The sequence below is a fragment of the Myxine glutinosa genome, chromosome 1 (genome assembly GCF_964187855.1).
Source record: "Myxine glutinosa chromosome 1, kmMyxGlut1.1, whole genome shotgun sequence".
NCBI lineage: Eukaryota > Metazoa > Chordata > Myxini > Myxiniformes > Myxinidae > Myxine > Myxine glutinosa.
Window position 1 is genome coordinate 256,974,994 of NC_136261.1, and position 20,788 is coordinate 256,995,781.

General features: G+C 50.1%; 3 protein-coding genes and 1 non-coding gene across 6 annotated transcripts; 2 read left to right on the forward strand and 2 right to left on the reverse strand.

The window, feature by feature from the left end:
• On the reverse strand, positions 1-8,372 carry SIVA1 (SIVA1 apoptosis inducing factor). Of its 2 annotated transcripts, none has more exons than XR_010986336.2 (5): positions 8,163-8,372; positions 7,892-8,017; positions 3,789-4,001; positions 472-695; positions 1-347 (listed from the first exon to the last, which is right to left on the reverse strand). XR_010986336.2 is itself a non-coding variant. In XM_068130651.2 (5 exons), exons 2-5 carry the CDS (start codon positions 8,007-8,009, stop codon positions 296-298), a joined length of 537 nt encoding a protein of 178 aa, XP_067986752.2. In that variant the 5' UTR covers positions 8,010-8,017; positions 8,163-8,372; the 3' UTR covers positions 1-295. The 2 variants fall into 2 exon arrangements, 1 of the variants encoding a protein (XP_067986752.2); XM_068130651.2 differs by having other exon boundaries at positions 472-625.
• TRNAT-GGU (transfer RNA threonine (anticodon GGU)) lies at positions 2,735-2,807 on the forward strand. The gene has a single exon. It is a non-coding gene; the product is annotated as a tRNA-Thr (tRNA).
• A 151-nt stretch (positions 8,373-8,523) lies between the features above and the next one.
• LOC137419396 (uncharacterized) lies at positions 8,524-20,354 on the forward strand. Of its 2 annotated transcripts, none has more exons than XM_068105468.2 (4): positions 8,524-8,931; positions 9,293-9,503; positions 9,596-9,708; positions 19,718-20,354. In XM_068105468.2, exons 1-4 carry the CDS (start codon positions 8,755-8,757, stop codon positions 19,991-19,993), a joined length of 777 nt encoding a protein of 258 aa, XP_067961569.1. In that variant the 5' UTR covers positions 8,524-8,754; the 3' UTR covers positions 19,994-20,354. The 2 variants fall into 2 exon arrangements, with proteins under 2 accessions (XP_067961569.1, XP_067961570.1); XM_068105469.2 differs by having other exon boundaries at positions 8,632-8,931; positions 9,299-9,503; positions 19,718-20,115.
• Positions 9,748-11,984, reverse strand: LOC137419121 (uncharacterized). Its single transcript, XM_078771095.1, has 2 exons — positions 11,926-11,984; positions 9,748-10,861 (listed from the first exon to the last, which is right to left on the reverse strand). The coding sequence occupies exons 1-2, from the start codon at positions 11,982-11,984 to the stop codon at positions 9,748-9,750; spliced, it is 1,173 nt and encodes a 390-aa protein (XP_078627221.1).
• Positions 20,355-20,788: the final 434 nt, after the last annotated feature.

Genomic DNA, 20,788 nt, shown 5'->3' on the forward strand with positions numbered 1-20,788 from the left:
TAAAATAAAATACTTTATTTTCTTTTCACCAAAATTAACAATATCAATACATCAGAGTATAAAAAATACTTTACTGGCAAGAACATGAACAGGACCACAGAAATAGGTAAAGAAATACATACAACTGACTCACATTATTAAACATACAATTAAAATGTACCAAAGTGAAACTGACAGTTTAAACAAGATAACATCTCTACGCAGAACGTTCTCAGCTGAAATTGCAGGCAAATTCTCTGAATTTCAATACAAGAGTCCACCCCTGACAGCTGCAGTCATAACATACAAGTACGGTCTAATCTTGAAAGCATTCGTGGCAGAAGCTCTCTTCATACCTCCCTTCATAACTGAAAAAGCAGACACAAATAAAGCAACATTTGCAAAGTCCAATGGATGTGGCATTCAAGAAGAGCATATGTAAGCAAATTTGTTTTTTAATGGACTGAAAAAAATTAAGCAGGTTGTACTAACTTTAACTTGTACATTGAACAGTAGGAGCATACGGAGCTGGAGCAGTGACCACATATACGACAGCACTCCCTGCACAGGCGCCGCTCACAGCGAGAACAGTGCGACTGTGAGGGCTCAGGGCGCACACAGGTTTCGCATGATGAACTCATCCTGGCTGTGACGGTACAAAAGGGTGAGAAAGTTGTTGTGGCATCCCTCTGGCATATCAAATCCCAAAGAAGCTGCTGGAATGTTTTTCAAAGAAAACACAAATGTCAAAGTGAGGGACAGGATGCAATTACGAGTACTTCATAATCAAAACACATGAGTAAACTGGAAAGAGCAATCAGATGGCAGACCCTCGCCAGGCCTTGTTGTGTGTAATGTATTTGTGTGGCAAATAAATGGAAGGATGTACCAAATGAAAGTTTGTTGATTTCAAATAAAAGGTCTAAATGGTGTATTGGTAAATGTGTAAAGGTCAAAGATCTCAAAGGTTGTTACGGTCTAAAGGTTTGAAAGGATCAACATGGGTCCAAATGGTCTGAAGTGTCTTAAAAGACTGAAGTGGTCTTAAGGGTGTAACTTAAAGTCTTTTCTTTTCTGTCTTGACTCCTCTCCATCCTTGCTCCCCCGGCTCTGTCCCCCAAATATTCCTGCAGGACCCACAAGATCCGCCAGCAACACTCTTCTGGTGAAACTGCAAAAATAAAGACTCTTTGCTCACCTTCACTCTTTCATTCCTCTTTTCTCCCACCTATGGAACAAACTCCCTCACTCTCTTCAATCCCTCTCCTCCCTCCAGGTCTTTAAAACAGCTGTTCACCACCATCTCTTGTCTTCCCCCATCCAAAACCTTGATCTTTTCTACCCACGTTAAAACACCCCAAATCCACCCCTTTCAATCCCCAACTTCTTTCCTGAAATTCCTAGTCGTGAAATTCCTAGTAGTGTTCATTTGCTTTACACCGTGTACCCCTCCCTCCTCCCCAGCCCTCCCCCTTCCACAGATCGACTGACGTCCTTGTTCTCTGCTGTTGTTGTGCTTGTGTGCTTCCCTCTCCCTCCCCCTCTTGTCTCCCGCTCCCTTCATTGTATGTTTTATGTGTCTGTGCATGTTTTCATGTTCAATGTGTCAGCTCTTACATGAGCCCAGATTCTGTACACAAAAAAAAAGAAAAAAAGAAATTGTCTGTAGGGGTATGAAGGGTCTTAAAACGTCTAAAAACGTCTCCATTTCAAAGGGGCCAACAGGGTATTAAAAGGTCTGAAAGACATGAAGGTTTAAAGGGTAGAAATGAGTCTATGGGTATTAGAGGTTCTAAAATCTAAAGGGTATGAGGATCTAAGAGGATCTTAGAGGTCTAAGGGTTATAAAGGGTCTAACAGGGTGTAGATGGTCGAAGGGGATCTATAGGGTCTTAGGATTCTTAAGAGTTTGATGTGTTTTAGGGTCTTCAGGGGACTTGGGATCGTAAAGGGCCTAACCAAGGCGTCTTACGGGTATCAAAAACTCAAAAGGGGTCTAATGTAATTTATACACATACTCGATGTTCTGTGTGGACAGACAGACAGACACAGACAAGCAGACCCAAATGCTAGAAAGAGCAATCAGATGGCAGACGCTCGCCAGGCCTTCTGTGTAATGTATTTGCGTGGCAAACAAATGTAAGGATGTACCAAATGAAAGTTTGTTGATTAAAAATAATAGGACTAAATGGTGTAGTGGTAAATGTGTAAATGTCAAAGATCTGAAAAGTTGTTAAGGTCTAAAGGTCTGAAAGGATCAACATGGGTCCAAATGGTCCAAAGTGTCTTAAAAGACTGAAGTGGTCTTAAGGGTGTAATTTAAAGTATAAAGGGTACAGCTACACAGTTGACATCGCACGTGAAAAAGCCGAATTCCTCAACTCTGCGTTTGCCTCAAAATCTTGTGTCCCGAACCCATCTCTCTCTGTACGCACCTTACCCAGTCAAACTGGACTGGACTCTGTGTCCTTCTCTCCTGACAAGGTGGAGAAGTTTCTGTCAAGCCTCGACTCTGATTCTGCAACTGGACCAGACAGCATCACGCCACAGGTCCTAAAATCCTGCTCTGCTGCTCTACATCACCCTCTCTCTGCTCTCTTCACCCTCTCTTTTGCTCAAGGTCTTTTGCATTTGAATAAATCACATTCAGATCAGGGGTCGGCATCTGAACTATCTGCAGCGAGTGCCCCGGAAACATTGACGGAAAGAGAGTGGCAATCATATGTGTGGGAAAATTGCTTGCTCAGTCAGGGTCGCCCAGATAGCTCAGATGGCAGAGCACTGGTATGGTTTTCCAGAGGACCTGGGTTCGATTCCTGGTCTGGGCATGTAATTTTCCCACAAATATCAATTTAATTATTTAATCCTGTTCATTAATCTAGACTAGATGATGTCATCGGTGCCTTCATTATGACGTCATAATTTGACAGGACATTGCTTGGTCTGATCAGTTTGAAATATATTGAGCGTGATCTATGGAACAATTATATTGGAGAGTATAAATTTATGATGTCATCTCTCACTCGGTCTGGCAATCATATTGGATCAAAGGAAAAAACAAAACACTTCAAAAACAGAAGAGTTGGCTTGCACCAAGTTGACAGCGCAGGTATGAATACCATCCAGTTGCCCTCGACTGAGGAGAGGGTATTGCATTGGAGTCCATCTGTCTGTCTGTTTGTTTGTCCGCACAGAATAAATATGATTTTCTCTGCAACCGTTGGTCTGATTGACAGGAAATTTTTACCAGTGGTGCAACTCCACCTGGATAATTTTTCATGATAATTATGACATCATAGGTCACGTGGTATGGCCGCCATCTTCGAAAACCCGAAAACTTTGCACCTCTATATCACGGAAAGCACTGAATAGAAAAAAATTGAGACATGGCTCATTGTAAAGAACTCTCCATGGGGAATAAAATATGTTAATGATGATGTCATAGGTGCCTCCATTATGACGTCATAATTCGACAAGTACAAAACTTCATCCAATCAAGATGAAATTTCTTGAGCGCCATGTCGGCATAAACTAGTGGAGAAAAAAATAATAATGATGACGTCATCGGTCACGTGGTTCGGCCGCCATATTTGTTTTAACACAAAAGCCTTAAAAACCACTGAAAATACATCCTGGCGAGGGTTTGCAATCTCTGATTGCTCTTTTTCTTGTTTTATTTGTTTTTGATATCAAAACCAAGCACTGACGATCAGTGAGGCATGAAAATTTCAAAACAAATCTGTTTGCTTACCATCAACACATAATGTAAAAGGGGATAAATAGATAAACAATAGGTTTTTGCAACTTACAAGGAGATTCAGGCAGAGAGGTGCTCAGCAGACGGCCAGACCCATCAAGGCAGCGCTGCCGACCACCTGAACCTGCAGCCCGAAGACCTTGAAGTACTTCCTCTCCAGCTTTCCCATTAATCTCGGAGATGAGTTTGTGGTCAAGCGCCTGTTGTTTCGTTGAAGACGCCATGTAGGCTTGAGCCCCAGCAAACAGAAGATTTCGAGTTCGTTCTGCAAGTGAACCATCGAACACAGGATAAATTAACCAGTATATCCCATGGTCATCATCAGTGCCATACACTTTACAGAGCATCGGTAGTTCCAAAGCAGGTACTGAGCAAGGGTCGTGCTGGGTGGTTAGCCGTTGCCTTCTCAGTCAGTGCAATCGTAAGTTATTTGGTCATGGTACGTACGACAACTCCCCGACTCTTCACCAAAGGACCCCGTGCGAATGCAACGTCCATCAGCGATCAGTGCTGGCAGATTGGTCTCCTGGCTTAACGTCCTTCTGATGGATGGTGCGCACAAATTGATGAATCACCCTGACAGATTATACCTGGGCCAAGATTCAAACCCAAGCTAAACAGCTCATAGGCGAGTGTGTATGCCTCTATGCTATCCCTGAGCAACCCACACAATATCTGAAGTTTACATTAAAAATATCAAATGAATAAATAATATACCAAATTTTATGTTGGTGAAAAGCAGCACACCAATGAAATATTCTACCACGTCATATGAACAGCAACGTAACGCAACCCTCCCCACCACCCCAACCCTCCCCCGCCACTACGATCCACCCTCTCACCACCATCACCACGATCCACCCTCTCACCACCACCACGATCCACCCTCTCACCACCACCACGACACACCCCTCTCACCACCACCACGACCCACCCTCTCACCACCACCACGACCCACCCTCTCACCACCACCACGACCCACCCTCTCACCACCACCACGACACATCCTCTCACCACCACCACGACCCACCCTCTCACCACCACCACGACCCACCCTCTCACCACCACCACCACGACCCACCCTCTCACCACCGCCGCGACCCACCCTCTCACCACCGCCGCGACCCACCCTCTCACCACCGCCGCGACCCACCCTCTCACCACCGCCGCGACCCACCCTCTCACCACCGCCGCGACCCACCCTCTCACCACCGCCGCGACCCACCCTCTCACCACCGCCGCGACCCACCCTCTCACCACCCGCCGCGACCCACCCTCTCACCACCGCCGCGACCCACCCTCTCACCACCGCCGCGACCCACCCTCTCACCACCGCCGCGACCCACCCTCTCACCACCGCCGCGACCCACCCTCTCACCACCGCCGCGACCCATCCTCTCACCACCGCCGCGACCCACCCTCTCACCACCGCCGCGACCCACCCTCTCACCACCGCCGCGACCCATCCTCTCACCACCGCCCCGAACCACCCTCTCACCACCGCCCCGAACCACCCTCTCACCACCGCCCCGAACCACCCTCTCACCACCGCCCCGACCCACCCTCTCACCACCACCACCCCGACCCACCCTCTCACCACCACCCCGACCCACCCTCTCACCACCACCCCGACCCACCCTCTGACCACCACCCCGACCCACCCTCTGACCACCACCCCGACCCACCCTCTCACCACCACCCCGACCCACCCTCTCACCACCACCCCGACCCACCCTCTCACCACCACCCCGACCCACCCTCTCACCACCACCCCGACCCACCCTCTCACCACCACCCCGACCCACCCTCTCACCACCACCCCGACCGACCCTCTCACCACCACCCCGACCCACCCTCTCACCACCACCCCGACCCACCCTCCCTCCTCCACCCCGGCCCACCCTCCCCCCTCCACCCCGGCTCAACCTCCCCCCTCCACCCCGGCTCGCCCTCCCCCCCTCCACCCCGACACGCCCTCCCCCCTCCACCCAGACTCGCCCTCCCCCCTCCACCCCGACTCGCCCTCCCCCCTCCACCCCGACTCGCCCTCCCCCCTCCACCCCGACTCGCCCTCCCCCCTCCACCCCGACTCGCCCTCCCCCCTCCACCCCGACTCGCCCTCCCCCCTCCACCCCGACTCGCCCTCCCCCCTCCACCCCGACTCGCCCTCCCCCCTCCACCCCGACTCGCCCTCCCCCCTCCACCCCGACTCGCCCTCCCTCCTCCACCCCGACTCGCCCTCCCTCCTCCACCCCGACTCGCCCTCCCTCCTCCACCCCGACTCGCCCTCCCTCCTCCACCCCGACTCGCCCTCCCTCCTCCACCCCGACTCGCCCTCCCTCCTCCACCCCGACTCGCCCTCCCTCCTCCACCCCGACTCGCCCTCCCTCCTCCACCCCGACTCACCCTCCCTCCTCCACCCCGACTCACCCTCCCTCCTCCACCCCGACTCACCCTCCCTCCTCCACCCCGACTCACCCTCCCTCCTCCACCCCGACTCACCCTCCCTCCTCCACCCCGACTCACCCTCCCCTCCTCCACCCCGACTCATCCTCCCTCCTCCACCCCGACTCACCCTCCCTCCTCCACCCCGACTCACCCTCCCTCCTCCACCCCGACTCACCCTCTCCTCCACCCCGACTCACCCTCTCCTCCACCCAGACTCACCCTCTCCTCCACCCAGACTCACCCTCCCTCCTCCACCCCGACTAACCCTCCCTCCTCCACCCCGACTCACCCTCCCTCCTCCACCCCGACTCACCCTCCCTCCTCCACCCCGACTCACCCTCCCTCCTCCACCCCGACTCACCCTCCCTCCTCCACCCCGACTCACCCTCCCTCCTCCACCCCGACTCACCCTCCCTCCTCCACCCCGACTCACCCTCCCTCCTCCACCCCGACTCACCCTCCCTCCTCCACCCCGACTCAACCTCCCTCCTCCACCCCGACTCACCCTCCCTCCTCCACCCTCTCACCACCACCCCGACCCACCCTCTGACCACCACCCCGACCCACCCTCTGATCACCACCCCGACCCACCCTCTCACCACCACCCCGACCCACCCTCCACCACCACCCCGACCCACCCTCCCACCACCACCCCGACCCACCCTCTCACCACCACCACGACGCACACCATCACCATGCAGACCACCCCTACCCACACTCACTACCCAGACCATCCCGACCCACACTCACCACCACATTGCCCCTCCGTCCTCCACCCCGACTCGCCCTCCGTCCTCCACCCCGACTCGCCCTCCGTCCTCCACCCCGACTCGCCCTCCGTCCTCCACGCCGACTCGCCCTCCCTCCTCCACCCCGACTCGCCCTCCCTCCTCCACCCCGACTCGCCCTCCCTCCTCCACTCCGACTCGCCCTCCCTCCTCCACCCCGACTCGCCCTCCCTCCTCCACCCCGACTCGCCCTCCCTCCTCCACCCCGACTCGCCCTCCCTCCTCCACCCCGACTCGCCCTCCCTCCTCCACCCCGACTCGCCCTCCCTCCTCCACCCCGACTCACCCTCCCTCCTCCACCCCGACTCACCCTCCCTCCTCCACCCCGACTCACCCTCCCTCCTCCACCCCGACTCACCCTCCCTCCTCCACCCCGACCCACCCTCTCACCACCACCACGATCCACCCTCTCACCACCACCACAAACCACCCTCTCACCACCACCACGACGACCCATCCTCTCACCACCACCACGACCCACCCTCTCACCACCACCACGACTCACCCTCTCACCACCACCACGACCCACCCTCTCACCACCACCACCACGACCCAACCTCTCACCACCATCATGACCCACACTCTCACCACAACCCACACTCTCACCACCACCCCGACCCACACTCTCACCACCACCCCGACCCACACTCTCACCACCACCCCGACCCACACTCTCACCACCACCCCGACCCACACTCTCACCACCACCCCGACCCACACTCTCACCACCACCCCGATCCACCTCTCACCAACACCACCCCGACCCACACTCTCACGACCACCCCGACCCACACTCTCACGACCACCACCTCCTCCTCGACCCACACTCACTACCACACCATCACGCGCTATCACCATCCCTCCCCTCACCCTCCACTCTCTCTCCTCACCCTCCCCTCGATTTCCCTCCCGGTGTTACCGTAAACAGCGCTCATCTTGGTGTGACAGCAAACACCTTCATTAACTTGCCGATTCGCAACGTGAGTCTTCCTCTGGAGCGGTGAGCAATCGCCAAACGGATTCCGCCTTTTGGGCATCTCAGCAACTGAGTATGAACAAGACACAATGCAGTGAAAAGCGTGATTGGAGCAAGTCCTAAAGTTTAAAAAAGTTGTTTTTCGGAAAAGTTGTTCGGAAAAAAGTTGTTGCCGTCTCGGGAGCTGTACCAGGAAGAGACCAACATCACTTACCGAACTACCGTGAAAAACCCATACGTAGAACGCCTGCTCAGCGCCAATTTATATCTTACACATTCTGATATAGATGCACCAGTTTAGACAAAATCAGAAGGAGAGTATAAAAATAACAATTCTCACACGATTAAAGAAGGCATAAAAGTTACACAATTTTCCACGTGAAAAAATTCCAGTCTGGCTGGGATTCTATTTCCGTTTTCTGAGATCGTACAAATAACTTTCTCCTATTTAACTCTGCATGTACATTTATCCATTCTATTATATTTAAACTTTCATCCATTATTAAAAAGCAGGTCATAAAAACAACAAAACAGAAAGATTTTCAAAATGTGCATCCCGTTGGTACACCAACAGAGACGCTACCGCCAACTACACCGTGGGAAATAGACACCACTTGATTAATAAACATTAGCAGGGACCCACGGAACATACAAACGCACAATGTAGAATGTGACTTCAAGTCGTTAACTTCCCCTCAGAACCCTCGAGATATCAACCTCCTCCCCTTCAAAACCCCAAGTTACTCTTGGTAAGCCGTGAGGTAACACGCCGCGTCATAATTCTGTTTCCGGGTCCAAACACGAAAATGGAGCCTGTGACACTTTTCACTCTGACCAACTTCTTTTCTTCTGACCCCGAACGCGTGAAAAAGGGATTAAACTCGTATAATTCCAACCGTGTCAGTGCGGTGAATGTCCAAACAGGAGGAGCCATACAGGGAACTGTGCAGGCTTCAATGAAGAAGAAATTTTACAGGGTGGAGGTAAGTTTGTTTACATGTGGGCAAGCCTGGTTCTGACATTTGGCTGGTGGAGTATCAATCATTCATTATATAGGTGGCAGCATCTCCTGGGTGCTTGCATGCATAGTGCTGTTGCAATTACAACTCGGATGTCATCAATTCATATCAGGAACTTCGGGAGGGACAATTTGGATGAGACACCAAATGGATTAACATTTTGTTCTTTTTCTCTTTGATAAACCTTGTCCTGTGACTAATTGACGAGGGTGTTAATAGCTTCTTAACAAAACATATCTATTTATGTACCTGTTATGTGGAAATATAAACTTTACTGTAATTGATCTCTATAAATGGCAATTATCTATATGTAACTTTTGTACAGTTGCAGGTGGAAAATCAAATGGTTTCCAGCCACTCATGTCAATGCCCTATTGGCCAAGAGAAATGCCATCACATGGCAGCCCTCCTGATCTGGGTGGAGAAAAACATCACCAGAACTGACATGGAGTGTCAGTGGTCAAGACCCAAAGCAGTGAAGGAGAAAGAGATAGTGGCCAAGAGGGTGTCTGAGATGGCACCAACTACTAGTATAGGTACTTTTGATTTATTGATTTACAAACCACACCATATTATACTGCAATTATTGTTTTAATTACCTTTACATGTAGGTATTATGTTTTTACAGCTGGCATTAAAAGACCTGTGGCTGCTGAGGACAAGGAATGGGCCGCTGAACAGCTGACTAAGCTTGGCCGCTTTACTGGCATGCGGTGGATTTTATCTGCTGAACCAGCTGAGGTAATATCAATTTACCCTGTATGCAATATATATATTCTTTTATGAAAATTTGAAATATGTAGTGTAACTGCTTGTATTGTCATGTAATGTTAGTGCTTGGGTGAATTGGCCGTTAACGAGAAATGCTGGAATGTTCAAGGAAACTCCTTGTGGAAGAATGTCTCGGATGGTGAACCCGTTGTCGGCGAGAATCATATCACCTGGATGCAGTTGCTTGAGGATTCCACAGTCTGAAGTTATTGCTTTGTCTGAAGCACTCCCACCATAGAGGTCACTGGCGAAAGTCATCACGCCATTCGGAGCAACACCAATTAGTGACCTGAGTGTTGTTCTGCCCTTGTACTGACTGTACAGATGACACTGGGTGTCCAGTTTTTCTGTGTTCGACACTGCTACTTCGGTACAATCCAAGACAATTCTACAGTTCGGAAACGGAAGAAAACAAGATGGAAGACACTTCTCGTTCTTGGCTATGGACGGAATGTTGTTCTCCATCATCCCAACATACAAAATGTCATAGAGTGCGCCCACAACTGTAGTGAAGATGTTGGTCACAGAGGCAGTACTACAGTTAAATCTGGTTGCCAGATATAAATTGCCCAAGTTGAGTCTCAGCTTCATTAGGGTCAACAGCAATTGGTCAACAAGTGCCAACATCTGTACAGTCCAGGTGCCGTGGTAGGTCAGTTCAAATCTCCCCAGTAACTGTTCCAGGAATCTCACAGTGGTGACATCTGGCAAACCCGTATCGTACTGAACTTTATCAGCATCATTTTCTATTTGTTTGAAGGAAAATGTTTGTTTCTGTCTCTCAAGTTCTTTTTTCAGGGTTTCATTTTCCTTGATCAGCATGTCCTTTTCTATTTGTAAAATAGTCTCACCAGCAGTTACAGAACTTATACTGTTCACTGTGCTCGCAGCAGCCTCTGCTAGAACCAAGAGACCTTGGACTGCATCGTCTTCATTCTCATCCACAGAGTTCTCCAACAGCTGTTTGCGTTTCCGACCTCGCACATGGGTTTTCGGTTCAGGATTAGGAAAGTTGAAGGTCTTGTCCGAGTTCCATGATAACCGTGATGGTCCCTCAACCTTTCCATTGGAGAAGTTCCAGCTGCACGCTCGAGAGTTGCAAGTGGGGATGAAATCTTTGCTTCTGAAAAAAGCAAAGTTTATGTTAGTCTAGTAGTAAATACTGAATGATTGTTTTGTGAGTAAGAAGAGGGTGTGTATGGACGGGGTGTGTGGTGGGGGAATATGTACAGGGAGATATTTGTGTGTTTTTGAGGAGGGGTGGGGGGAGGGGTGATTTGTGGGTAGGGGGAGGGATACTGTGAAATATCTGAGAGGGATTAATTGTGTATGTGTAGAAGGAGGGTAATAAGTGTGGGAGTGGGAATAGAGGGAACATCTGTATGTGTGTGAAGAGGAGGGTTTGATATGACCTATTTATTTAGGAGGGTAGAGGTGTAGGAGGATAGTGAGGGATATTGAAGGGGATATATGTATGGGGTGGAGGGGGAGCGAGTGGTTGGGTATCTGCTGGGTATTGCAGTCTGTACACAACACAGCAGTACACTGACACTGTGTGGTGGCTTATGCCATATTATACAAACTAATTTACCTTATCAGCTTAAGCCACTTCAGCCTTTGTTTTTCATTAGCAGGAAATCGGTAGAAAGACAGTTCTTGGTTGGTTTCTTATCTATTTCCACACTCAGGAACGCAACACTGCGGCATGACCGAGCACTTTTCTCACTGAGTCCAGCTGGTGTTTGGCTCCAGTGGTTTTGTGTTTGGACCCGGAAGCAGAATTATGACGCACGCGTTACGTCACACTTACCAAGAGGATATACCAGGAGTAGCGACATTGCGTATCCCGGAATTTTTTTGTCAAGTAGGTCATCGGCACCATTATTTTGTTTCACAATGTCTAATTTGACATGCAGACTTACACTACTGCGTTGCCACTTCCACGCAGGTTCACCCTTTTCATTGCCTCCGCCACCGACGGTGGATGGAGGTTGTTTTCATCCCTGTCTGTCTGTGAACAAGATATCTCAAAAAGTTGTGGACAAGTTATGATTAAACTTGGTGGACGAGTTGGTTATGTGACAAAAACAAGCCGATTCGATTCTGGTTCAGGTCCGAATCCACATCCGGCAAATCAGTGGAATACAAAACATAAACTGTTCAGGTTTCAGGTTGGCGAAGGTATACATTAAGCCCAACAATGCACAGCGTGAGAGATATAGTCTGAGAGGGAGAAGCAGCGCCATTATGGGGAGACCCTACAACACCCACAATCTGGGTGAGTGCCGTTTTTTGCCGGACAGTGACAAACGATCCATTGGTCGATTCCGATTAGTTGCTGGTGATAATTGTGATGCGGATGAGGCTATAATGTCGGATGAGGCTATAATGTCGGATGAGAACAACTTCGCTGAACAGATGTCTGATGATTGTGATCGTTCAGTCCGTCGTGTTGAGTGCTCTCCGCTCAGCCGTAGAGTGAATGTCATCGAATCTCAGGGTTGAACACATTCTACCAGCACCATCCTGTCGCACTTACGCTCGACACTGGGGCTACGACCAATTTTGATTCGTGCTTCCACAGCTAATGCCTACAATCTACCAATCCATCCAGCCTCTCAGATATCTCGGCAGGCGGATGGTGTTAACCTCACTCAATGTCATCGGTGAGGTTCAATGCAACTTGTCAAGAGGGAACCTAGAGTTCAAATTTGATGCCTTGGTTGTCAAGAAACTTGACGTCGGAGTGCTTGCTGGCAATCCATTTTTGGTTACGAACGACATTGCTGTGCGACCCTCAAAGAGACAAACATCATTAAAGGTGAAGATTCTGTCGAGTATGGCTCACACAATAGTCAACGCAGTTAAGTACCCTCGGCCAGACGCACCCAGGCACTCCTACTGCGTAATCCTCACAAGACGGCTCTCCTCCCCAGAAAATACCTAAAGCTACACACTCCTGCCGGCACTGAGCCAGACACAGTATGTGGCTATGCTAGCTTGCTGGACCCCTTGGGCATGACCATGGGTTAGGTGAGAATGAATCCCTTGGACATTGCTGGACCCCTTCGACCGCTGGCAAAACATCAAGCGAGAGGATAGTGTGGTCTGATGACTTATTTCATGCCTCCAGGGCTGCCCAGAATGCTCTGAAAGACCGCATGACTATCACGATTCCTCGACCTGATGATTTACTGTGGATCGTCACTGATGGGTCTGTCAAGAACAAAGGCATTGCAGCTACAATGTATGCGCACAGGAATGGTGACTTGCTCTTAGCAGGGTTCTTCAATGTGTTACGGGGTCAACCTCGAGGGGAGCCCCGGCAGAAAGATGTATGGTCCTTGGGTGAAAATAAGTCAATCAATAACGAGTCCACACCAAGGGTTACGAACAAACCCCAATATATTCCCAAATCCTGCACAGGAATCACAATGCGTTTACAGCACTTCCATACAATCCTTATCTATAGTATAGGTGGTGCCACCTTAACTCACAACAGTGTTGGCAACACTCACGGCCCTTGCCCCCAATGTCTCTGCACACCTCCCAGGTGACGTCGAGTCGATCCAGCGATCGGGGAATCTATGTCCGATTCCAATCCGGGGCTGGGAGTGAGGATACTCGACAACCTCAGCGAGGATACCCGACTTCGCAGGTTCCACAGTAATCCGGCGCTCTCCTGACGCGCGGACTTCGCTTCACCGAGGCACGGTTCCCTTGTCCTTCACGTTCGGCGGCTCGGTCTCGAGCTGCAGTCTCAACTCTCAACCGTCTCCCTCCAATCTCTTTCGCGCGCCAGGCCCAAGGTGCGACCCATACACGCCCTCGTAGGCGTCGAGGCGAACAGTGCCAGGCGCTTGGTTCCTTCCAGGACCACACGGCACCTTGACACGTAACCGGCAATCAATCACCCCGTGCAGGTAACTCCTCTCGCCAGACGGGCTTTTCCAACTCCGTTCCGAAGTATCTAACGATCGCCTCCGCTCGCGTCGGAGCTCTCGAAGCTTAAGATGGCCGCCCTTTCTTCTCCTCCTCCTCTTCTTCACGATCCCGTTTCCGGTCTCGTTTTTCCCAGAAGGGCTCCTGACCCTTTAATCACAACAACCTTTAATAGAATATACATGAATAAGAAATGACCTGAATTGTAACCCCCTTAAACCCGGAATTCGTAACACTCCCCCCCCTTCAAGAAAGAAAGTTTGAACCCAGCGAAAACTTTCTTTGCAGGCCAACTTTGATAAACAAACCAGATAACTCACACCCCCAAATCATCAGTTCCCCCCGGGCAAAATTATCACTTAAAAATAAAGCAACAAAATTTCACAAAACCCCCAGAGATTCCAAAGGTAATTCACTCTGGACCCAGCGTCAACAACTTCTAGTTTCTCTTGAATGACGGTTAAGAGGTGGTGACCAAAACCCCAAAGTTAAACCTCTCTATAGCACTTTTTCAGGAAGCCCAGCTGAGTATTCACTACATGGACGCCTTAAGGAATGTGGAGTTCATGGTTAGTCCGGGGAGGAAAGTTCATTACATGGACGCCTTTAAGAACGTGGAGTTCACGGTTCGTCCGTGCAGGAAAGTTCACTACCTGGACGCCTTTAAGAACGTGGCGTTCACGGTTAGTCCGTGTAGGAGCCCAGGCTCGGCGGCTCCACCGTATATAGTGCTTAAACTTCTCCGGACTCCTAACAGTTACGGTGGGACCCCTGGTCCCAGCCGTTACCTGACTGGTGGTCTCCTTCTCAGCCACTGCTCTGACAATCATTATTTTGGGAGGTGCCGTAACTCTGGGAGCCTCCATAGTAATATCGGCTGCTGCCAACACCAAAACTACCGCCAAGTTGTCCTCTTCTGTAGACCTCTCGACGCCTACGAAATGCCTTCCCTACTGTTATGGTCCGACCCTCCAAATCCTTACCATTCCAATTCTTATCTGCCTCTCTGGCGTATTTTGTGCTTGCAAACGTGACAAAGCCGAACCCTCTTGACCGTTGCGTTTCCCTGTCTTTTACCAACCGCACTTCCACCAGCGCCCCATATCTGTTGAAGACAGAGGTCAGAACTGCTTCCTTTGTTTTGAAGTTCAGTCCCCCTACAAATAACTTGGTACGTTTGTTGCCATCCCGAGCTGGTGTGGTGTTATTTTCCCTGCTGGGCTCTTTACCAACCCCCGGGTTACCATAAACTTGACCCCCGGCCAAATCATTCCCGATAACCACAGATACTCCCTCTATAGGAAGCGTGGCTTGTAAACCGACGGTGACCGGTCCTGACACCAAATCGGATTCCAAATGGATGACATGAAGTGGCGCACTAACACAGCCAACGATCCCTTGCAACCGAACACTATCACCAGTTGCTGTACTCTTTGACAATGGCAAAATGCCTTCAAGCATTAAGGATTGATGGGCTCCTGTGTCCCTCAATACCCTAACAGGTCTTGGGTTAGTCAAGTCTCCCTCTCGTGAGACAAACCCCTCATAAATAAATGGTTGGTAACTCTTCTGTGGGCGATTTCTTACGTTTGCCATCGCATTCGGAGTTGTACTAGTCGGACTCCGCTCTGGGTTGTCCCTTTTCATGAGGTAACAACTGGACATCAAGTGTCCAGGTTTTTTGCAAAAGGCGCAAGTAGGCCCGGAGGAAAAACTCGTGGTCTGCCTCGGGAAATAAGTTTGTCTTGGGCCCGTAGCCCCCTGATTTCGAACAGTTGGGGTATCAGAGTTGTCCCCATAATCCTCTCGAGGCCGCCGCCATGTATTGTCGTTCTCCGCACGGGGTGTTCCATAACTCCCCTGCTGAAGTATAGGCGAGGAGCTAGGTTTGTGGACCCCTATCCGGTGTGTTAAGGCATAATCATCTGCCATGGTGGCTGCGTCCCACAACTTTGGTACTTTCTTTTCCTGCAGGTACACTTTGATGTCCTCGTGGACACACTGTTGAAATTTCTCCACCAGGATGAAGTCACGCAATGCTTCGAAGTCTTTCCCAACCCCTTTTGACTCACACCACCGATCAAACATGTTTTCTTTCACTCTGGCAAACTCCACATGGGTCTCACTCTCCCTCTTCCTGGCATTCCTGAATTTTTGCCGGTAAGCTTCAGGAACCAACTCATAGGCTTTGAGGATGTGCTTCTTCAATACCTCATAATCTGCACATTGGTCCATTGGTAGCGCCGAATAAATCTCTTGAGCTTTACCCACCAGCACACTTTGCACTAGTATGGTCCAGGCCTCCTCCGGCCAGTTTAACTGTCGAGCCACTTTCTCAAAGTGTGGAAAAAATTGAGTGACCTCCTTTTCACTGAAGGGTGGAACCAGCCTCACATGTCTGCCCACATCCCAGGTTTTCTGGCTAGGTGTCGACCCCGTCAGCAAGGGTGGTACCTCTCCCCGTTCTCTCATTAAATCCAGCTCCTTTAATTTAATTTCTTGCTGAAGCGCCATGTCACGTTCCTTTAATTCCCTTTCGGCTTTTCTCTCCTCTGCTTCGAGTTCCCTTGCAGCTCTCCTCTCCTCTGCTTTTCTCCCTTCTAACCTTTCCTGGAGTTCTCGTTCCACTCTCCTTTCCTCTGCTTGTTTCTCTTCTCTCCTCTCTTCTGCTTTCCTTTCCTCTTCTGATCTTTCCTTTTCTGCTTTCCTTTCTTCTTCTGCTCTTTCCTTTTCTGCTTTCCTTTCTTCTTCTGCTCTTTCCTTTTCTGCTTTCCTTTCCTCTGTTTTCATCCTTTCTAACCTTTCCTGGAGTTCTCGTTCCACTCTCCTTTCTTCTTCTGCTCTTTCCTTTCTGCTTTCCTTTCTTCTTCTTTGATCCGTTCCTGGCTCCGTAATTGCAACTCCAGTTTCCGGAGCTCAACGTCTTCTGGTTCTTCGGGTAGCCACTCCCAGGCTAACTCGTCCCATGTTCCTAATCCCACCATAGACTGTATCACCGTGGTCTGCAACTCTGCCTTCCTCAAATTAGTTCGGACCTCCAAGTTAAAATGTTTGGCCAATTTCAAGAGGTCCGATTTTAGTAATGCTCGGAACTGTGCCTCACTAGGGGTTACCGCAAAGTTCTGTGCCACAAACGCCATGGTGACTACTGGTAACACCTGTTAACCTTCACCCCAGAAATTTCCAACAAAGAAAAGCAACAGTATTACTATTATTGATTTTGTTTTTTGTTGTTATTGTTGTTGTTTTGTCGGCAGAGCAAAACAATTTTGGGAACATTGGAAAAGTTCCCACTCTTGGGAATTCTTTCCCGGACTAAAATTTAGAAAATTTTATAGATCCCGGACGTAGACCCAATTGCGAATCCGCAAATTTAATTTGGACGAGCCCCCAATTCTGTTACGGGGTCAACCTCGAGGGGAGCCCCGGCAGAAAGATGTATGGTCCTTGGGTGAAAATAAGTCAATCAATAACGAGTCCACACCAAGGGTTACGAACAAACCCCAATATATTCCCAAATCCCGCACAGGAATCACAATGCGTTTACAGCACTTCCATACAATCCTTATCTATAGTATAGGTGGTGCCACCTTAACCCACAACAGTGTTGGCAACACTCACGGCCCTTGCCCTCAATGTCTCTGCACGCCTCCCAGGTGACGTCGAGTCGATCCAGCGATCGGGGAATCTATGTCCGATTCCAATCCGGGGCTGGGAGTGAGGATACTCGACAACCTCAGCGAGGATACCCGACTTCGCAGGTTCCGCAGTAATCTGGCGCTCTCCTGACGCGCGGACTTCGGTTCACCGAGGCACGGTTCCCTTGTCCTTCACGTTCGGCGGCTCGGTCTTGAGCTGCAGTCTCAACTCTCAACCGTCTCCCTCCAATCTCTTTCGCGCGCCAGGCCCAAGGTGCGACCCGTACACGCCCTCGTAGGCGTCGAGGCGAACAGCGCCGGGCGCTTGGTTCCTTCCAGGACCACACGGCACCTTGACACGTAACCGGCAATCAATCACCCCGTGCAGGTAACTCCTCTCGCCAGACGGGCTTTTCCAACTCCGTTCCCAAGTAGGTAACAATCGCCTCCACTCGCGTCGGAGCTCTCGAAGCTTAAGATGGCCGCCCTTTCTTCTCCTCCTCCTCTTCTTCACGATCCCGTTTCCGGTCTCGTTTTTCCCAGAAGGGCTCCTGACCCTTTAATCACAACAACCTTTAATAGAATATACATTAATAAGAAATGACCTGAATTGTAACCCCCTTAAACCCGGAATTCGTAACAAATGCTAAACTCCGTAAAATATCAGGTCACATGGCGGCCTTGCGAAGTAGAGGCGCTGTGTATTGGGGCAGCCATGCGACACTTCGCGCCGTTAATCGTCCAGTCTCACCACAGTGTCCAAGTATTGAAGGACAGTTGTCCCTGCGTCCAAGCTTACAGCAAACTTATGTGCGGCGAGTTCTCAGCCAGTTCCAGAGTGACTTCATTCCTCTCCACTGCCAGCCGTTACCATGTGCAGGTTAGGCATATTGATGGTATCGCCAACTTTCCTTCTGATTCTGGGAGTCTGGGTGTGCCTTGACGCAAGCTGTCAAGTGTGCAGGTTTATCGAAGAAATGTAGTCCGCTGTTGTGCGTGGTGTCTCTGTAGGTGAAGTCCTGGTTGGTATGGCTAGAATGCCATTTATGGGCCGTGTTGCCTGGTATGCTACTCAGCTGGAGTGCCCTGACCTCAGACGCACCCATTCTCACCTAACCCAAGGTGCTTGCCCATCTAAAAAGTTGACAATGGTGGGGGATGTCAAGAGGTACCTCAGAGTGGTGACTGGGGACAATGATGGTCTCATAGTCAACAGGGACAACCAGCTGTTCCAGCCCTTTCGTGAACGGATCGTGATCCCCCGCTCAGTGGTTGATGGGCTGCTGACTGTTTTGCACATCAGGTTCAACCACCCATCGAGACACCAAATTAAGCGTGCCTTCAACAGATACTTTTTTGCCCTACACATCGACAGGGTCACCAATACAGTCTCCTTGTCATGTCACCAGTGATAGACAATAAAGTACTTACCTCTGCATCCACATCCCCAGTCATCCACTGAGCCACCCACTGTTGTTGGGGCATCGTATGCCGCAGATGTAATGCGCAGGCATCACCAGCATATATTTGTCCTCTGAGAGACCATATCCTCCCACACATGGACGAGGCTTAATGACTGTGAAAGACACGATCAGTTATGCAACGCTATCCTCACAACGTGTGCAGAGCTGCGCCCACTTGGAGATAGCCCCATCACCATATGGGTTTATCCCGCACCCGGATTCGTAGCCTTAGTTAATGATTCCCCATTAAAGAGGCATGCCATCCATTTACAGATTGGCCAAACCAAAAATCGTAATAAAAATCCTGTGGCTGAACGAGTGATTGAAGAGTTAGGCCTGGCATGCTTATGTCTGTCCCCAGAGGGTGGGCTTATATCAGAAGTTACATTAGCCCGAGCTACAGGTAACATTAATCAACGTATACGCAGAGATCGCCTCTCTGCTGGAGAGGTCTGGACACAATGGGACCAACTCACTGGCGAGCAGTTACCGATATCAGATAGACATCGGTAACTGTCTATCTGATATCGGTAATTACCGATATCAGATAGACAGTTAATTTTCAATCAGAATATGAGCAGGAAGGAGAACCTTGCCCCAAGCACCCGGTCGAAGTCTCGTGGCCACTCTACTACTACCACCATCCCATCCGCTTTGACGTAGGTGACCTTGTCTTCCTCAAGGGTGACAGAAACAAATGCAAAGCTCGTGACAAGTATTTGGTGACATGGATTTTTCCTGACAATGGATGGTGCCAACTCGGAAAATTTACCTGTTATAAACAAAGCCTATGATGTTCGAGCATGTGACTGCTATCCTGTTGTGTCGACATTAATAGGCCAGGCCCCCGTTCACCCAGTTCGAGGCCGGGATGTAACTTCAGAGTCCGAGTCCGAGTCACATTCTGAACCTACCTCACCTTACCATCCTCCACAGGACACGCCAGGCATGCCAGGGTCCATCTCACAGGAGGCCCCTTTGCATACAGTGGTTCCTGCCCTATCGGATTTGCTTATACTGCCTACACCACCAGAAGCTATTGCCAGACCACCAGATCTACCCACTCGTGGCGTCTCAGCTACTGGACCTGCCAGTCCGAAGGAGACTGCTTCTCCACCTTCAAGGAGGTCGGGCAGTTCACGCCACCCTCCGGCATGGCAGCAGAGCGGAGATTGGCTCATGGAGCCGAGTGAAGGACCAAGACAATTTTAATGTTGTTGGTTATATTCCACTCGGTCTTAGTTACAAGTGGTTGTAGTAACTCTCACAACATAGTCTTGCTCCATGTATGTACTTCGCTTACTTTAAAATGCTTACTTTAAAATGCTTATTTTAAAATGCTTACTTTAAAATGCTTACTTTGATGTGCTTACTCTAAAATGCTAACTTCAAAATGCTGGAGGAAGACATAAGTGGCAGTTACGCCATTATTGTTATTATTGTGGTTGTTGTTGGTGTGGTTTCTGATGGCTCCTCCCCGTGCACCGGGGTTTCGCGTATGCGCGCGGTCTCTCTGGGACTGGGCCTTGAACCGAGAAGCGTTACCTGAATAAACCTCCATGTGAGAACCTGACATCTTCCTATTATTGGCACAGTGCATTGTGGGGTAGAACGCTAAGAAGCTGGTATGCAAAGCATTGTGGGGTGGGACGCCTGGTAACTGGTTTTCCGTCCAAAGCACATTAGTGCAGATAATTTTTGGATGCATAATGAAAATGTTCCGAAGTAACTTTGACTTATATGCAAAACGATGGATAGTGGTGAGACTTATAATGTGAACCCCTGTAACGTAAAAGGTGGGGACTTGTGATATCTTCTCCTCCCTGGAAGCGACGCTAAACGATACACATTTACATAGAGAAAATCCCCCCATCCCCACCCCCACCCCCACGCCCAAGAACACCAGCAAAGATGTTAATAACACACCTATACACTAACTGGGGTCATGCTGATCCTATAGCAAGACTGGATGTAATCGGCCCAGAACTGTAGGAGGAGTAGCGTGAC

Coding starts and splice junctions, on each gene's coding strand:
- SIVA1 (XM_068130651.2), bottom strand. CDS start 8,009: ATGCCCAAAAGGCGGAATCCGTTTGGCGATTGCTCACCGCTCCAGAGG. Junction 4,002..7,891: donor CAAGATGAGCGCTGTTTACG/GTAACACCGGGA, acceptor GTTCACTTGCAG/AACGAACTCGAAATCTTCTG. Junction 348..471: donor TGTTCAATGTACAAGTTAAA/GTTAGTACAACC, acceptor CTGCTTTTTCAG/TTATGAAGGGAGGTATGAAG.
- LOC137419121 (XM_078771095.1), bottom strand. CDS start 11,984: ATGGCGCTGCTTCTCCCTCTCAGACTATATCTCTCACGCTGTGCATTG. Junction 10,862..11,925: donor TGTGCATTGTTGGGCTTAAT/GTATACCTTCGC, acceptor TGCTTTTTTCAG/AAGCAAAGATTTCATCCCCA.
- LOC137419396 (XM_068105468.2), top strand. CDS start 8,755: ATGGAGCCTGTGACACTTTTCACTCTGACCAACTTCTTTTCTTCTGAC. Junction 8,932..9,292: donor AGAAATTTTACAGGGTGGAG/GTAAGTTTGTTT, acceptor ACTTTTGTACAG/TTGCAGGTGGAAAATCAAAT. Junction 9,504..9,595: donor GGCACCAACTACTAGTATAG/GTACTTTTGATT, acceptor ATGTTTTTACAG/CTGGCATTAAAAGACCTGTG.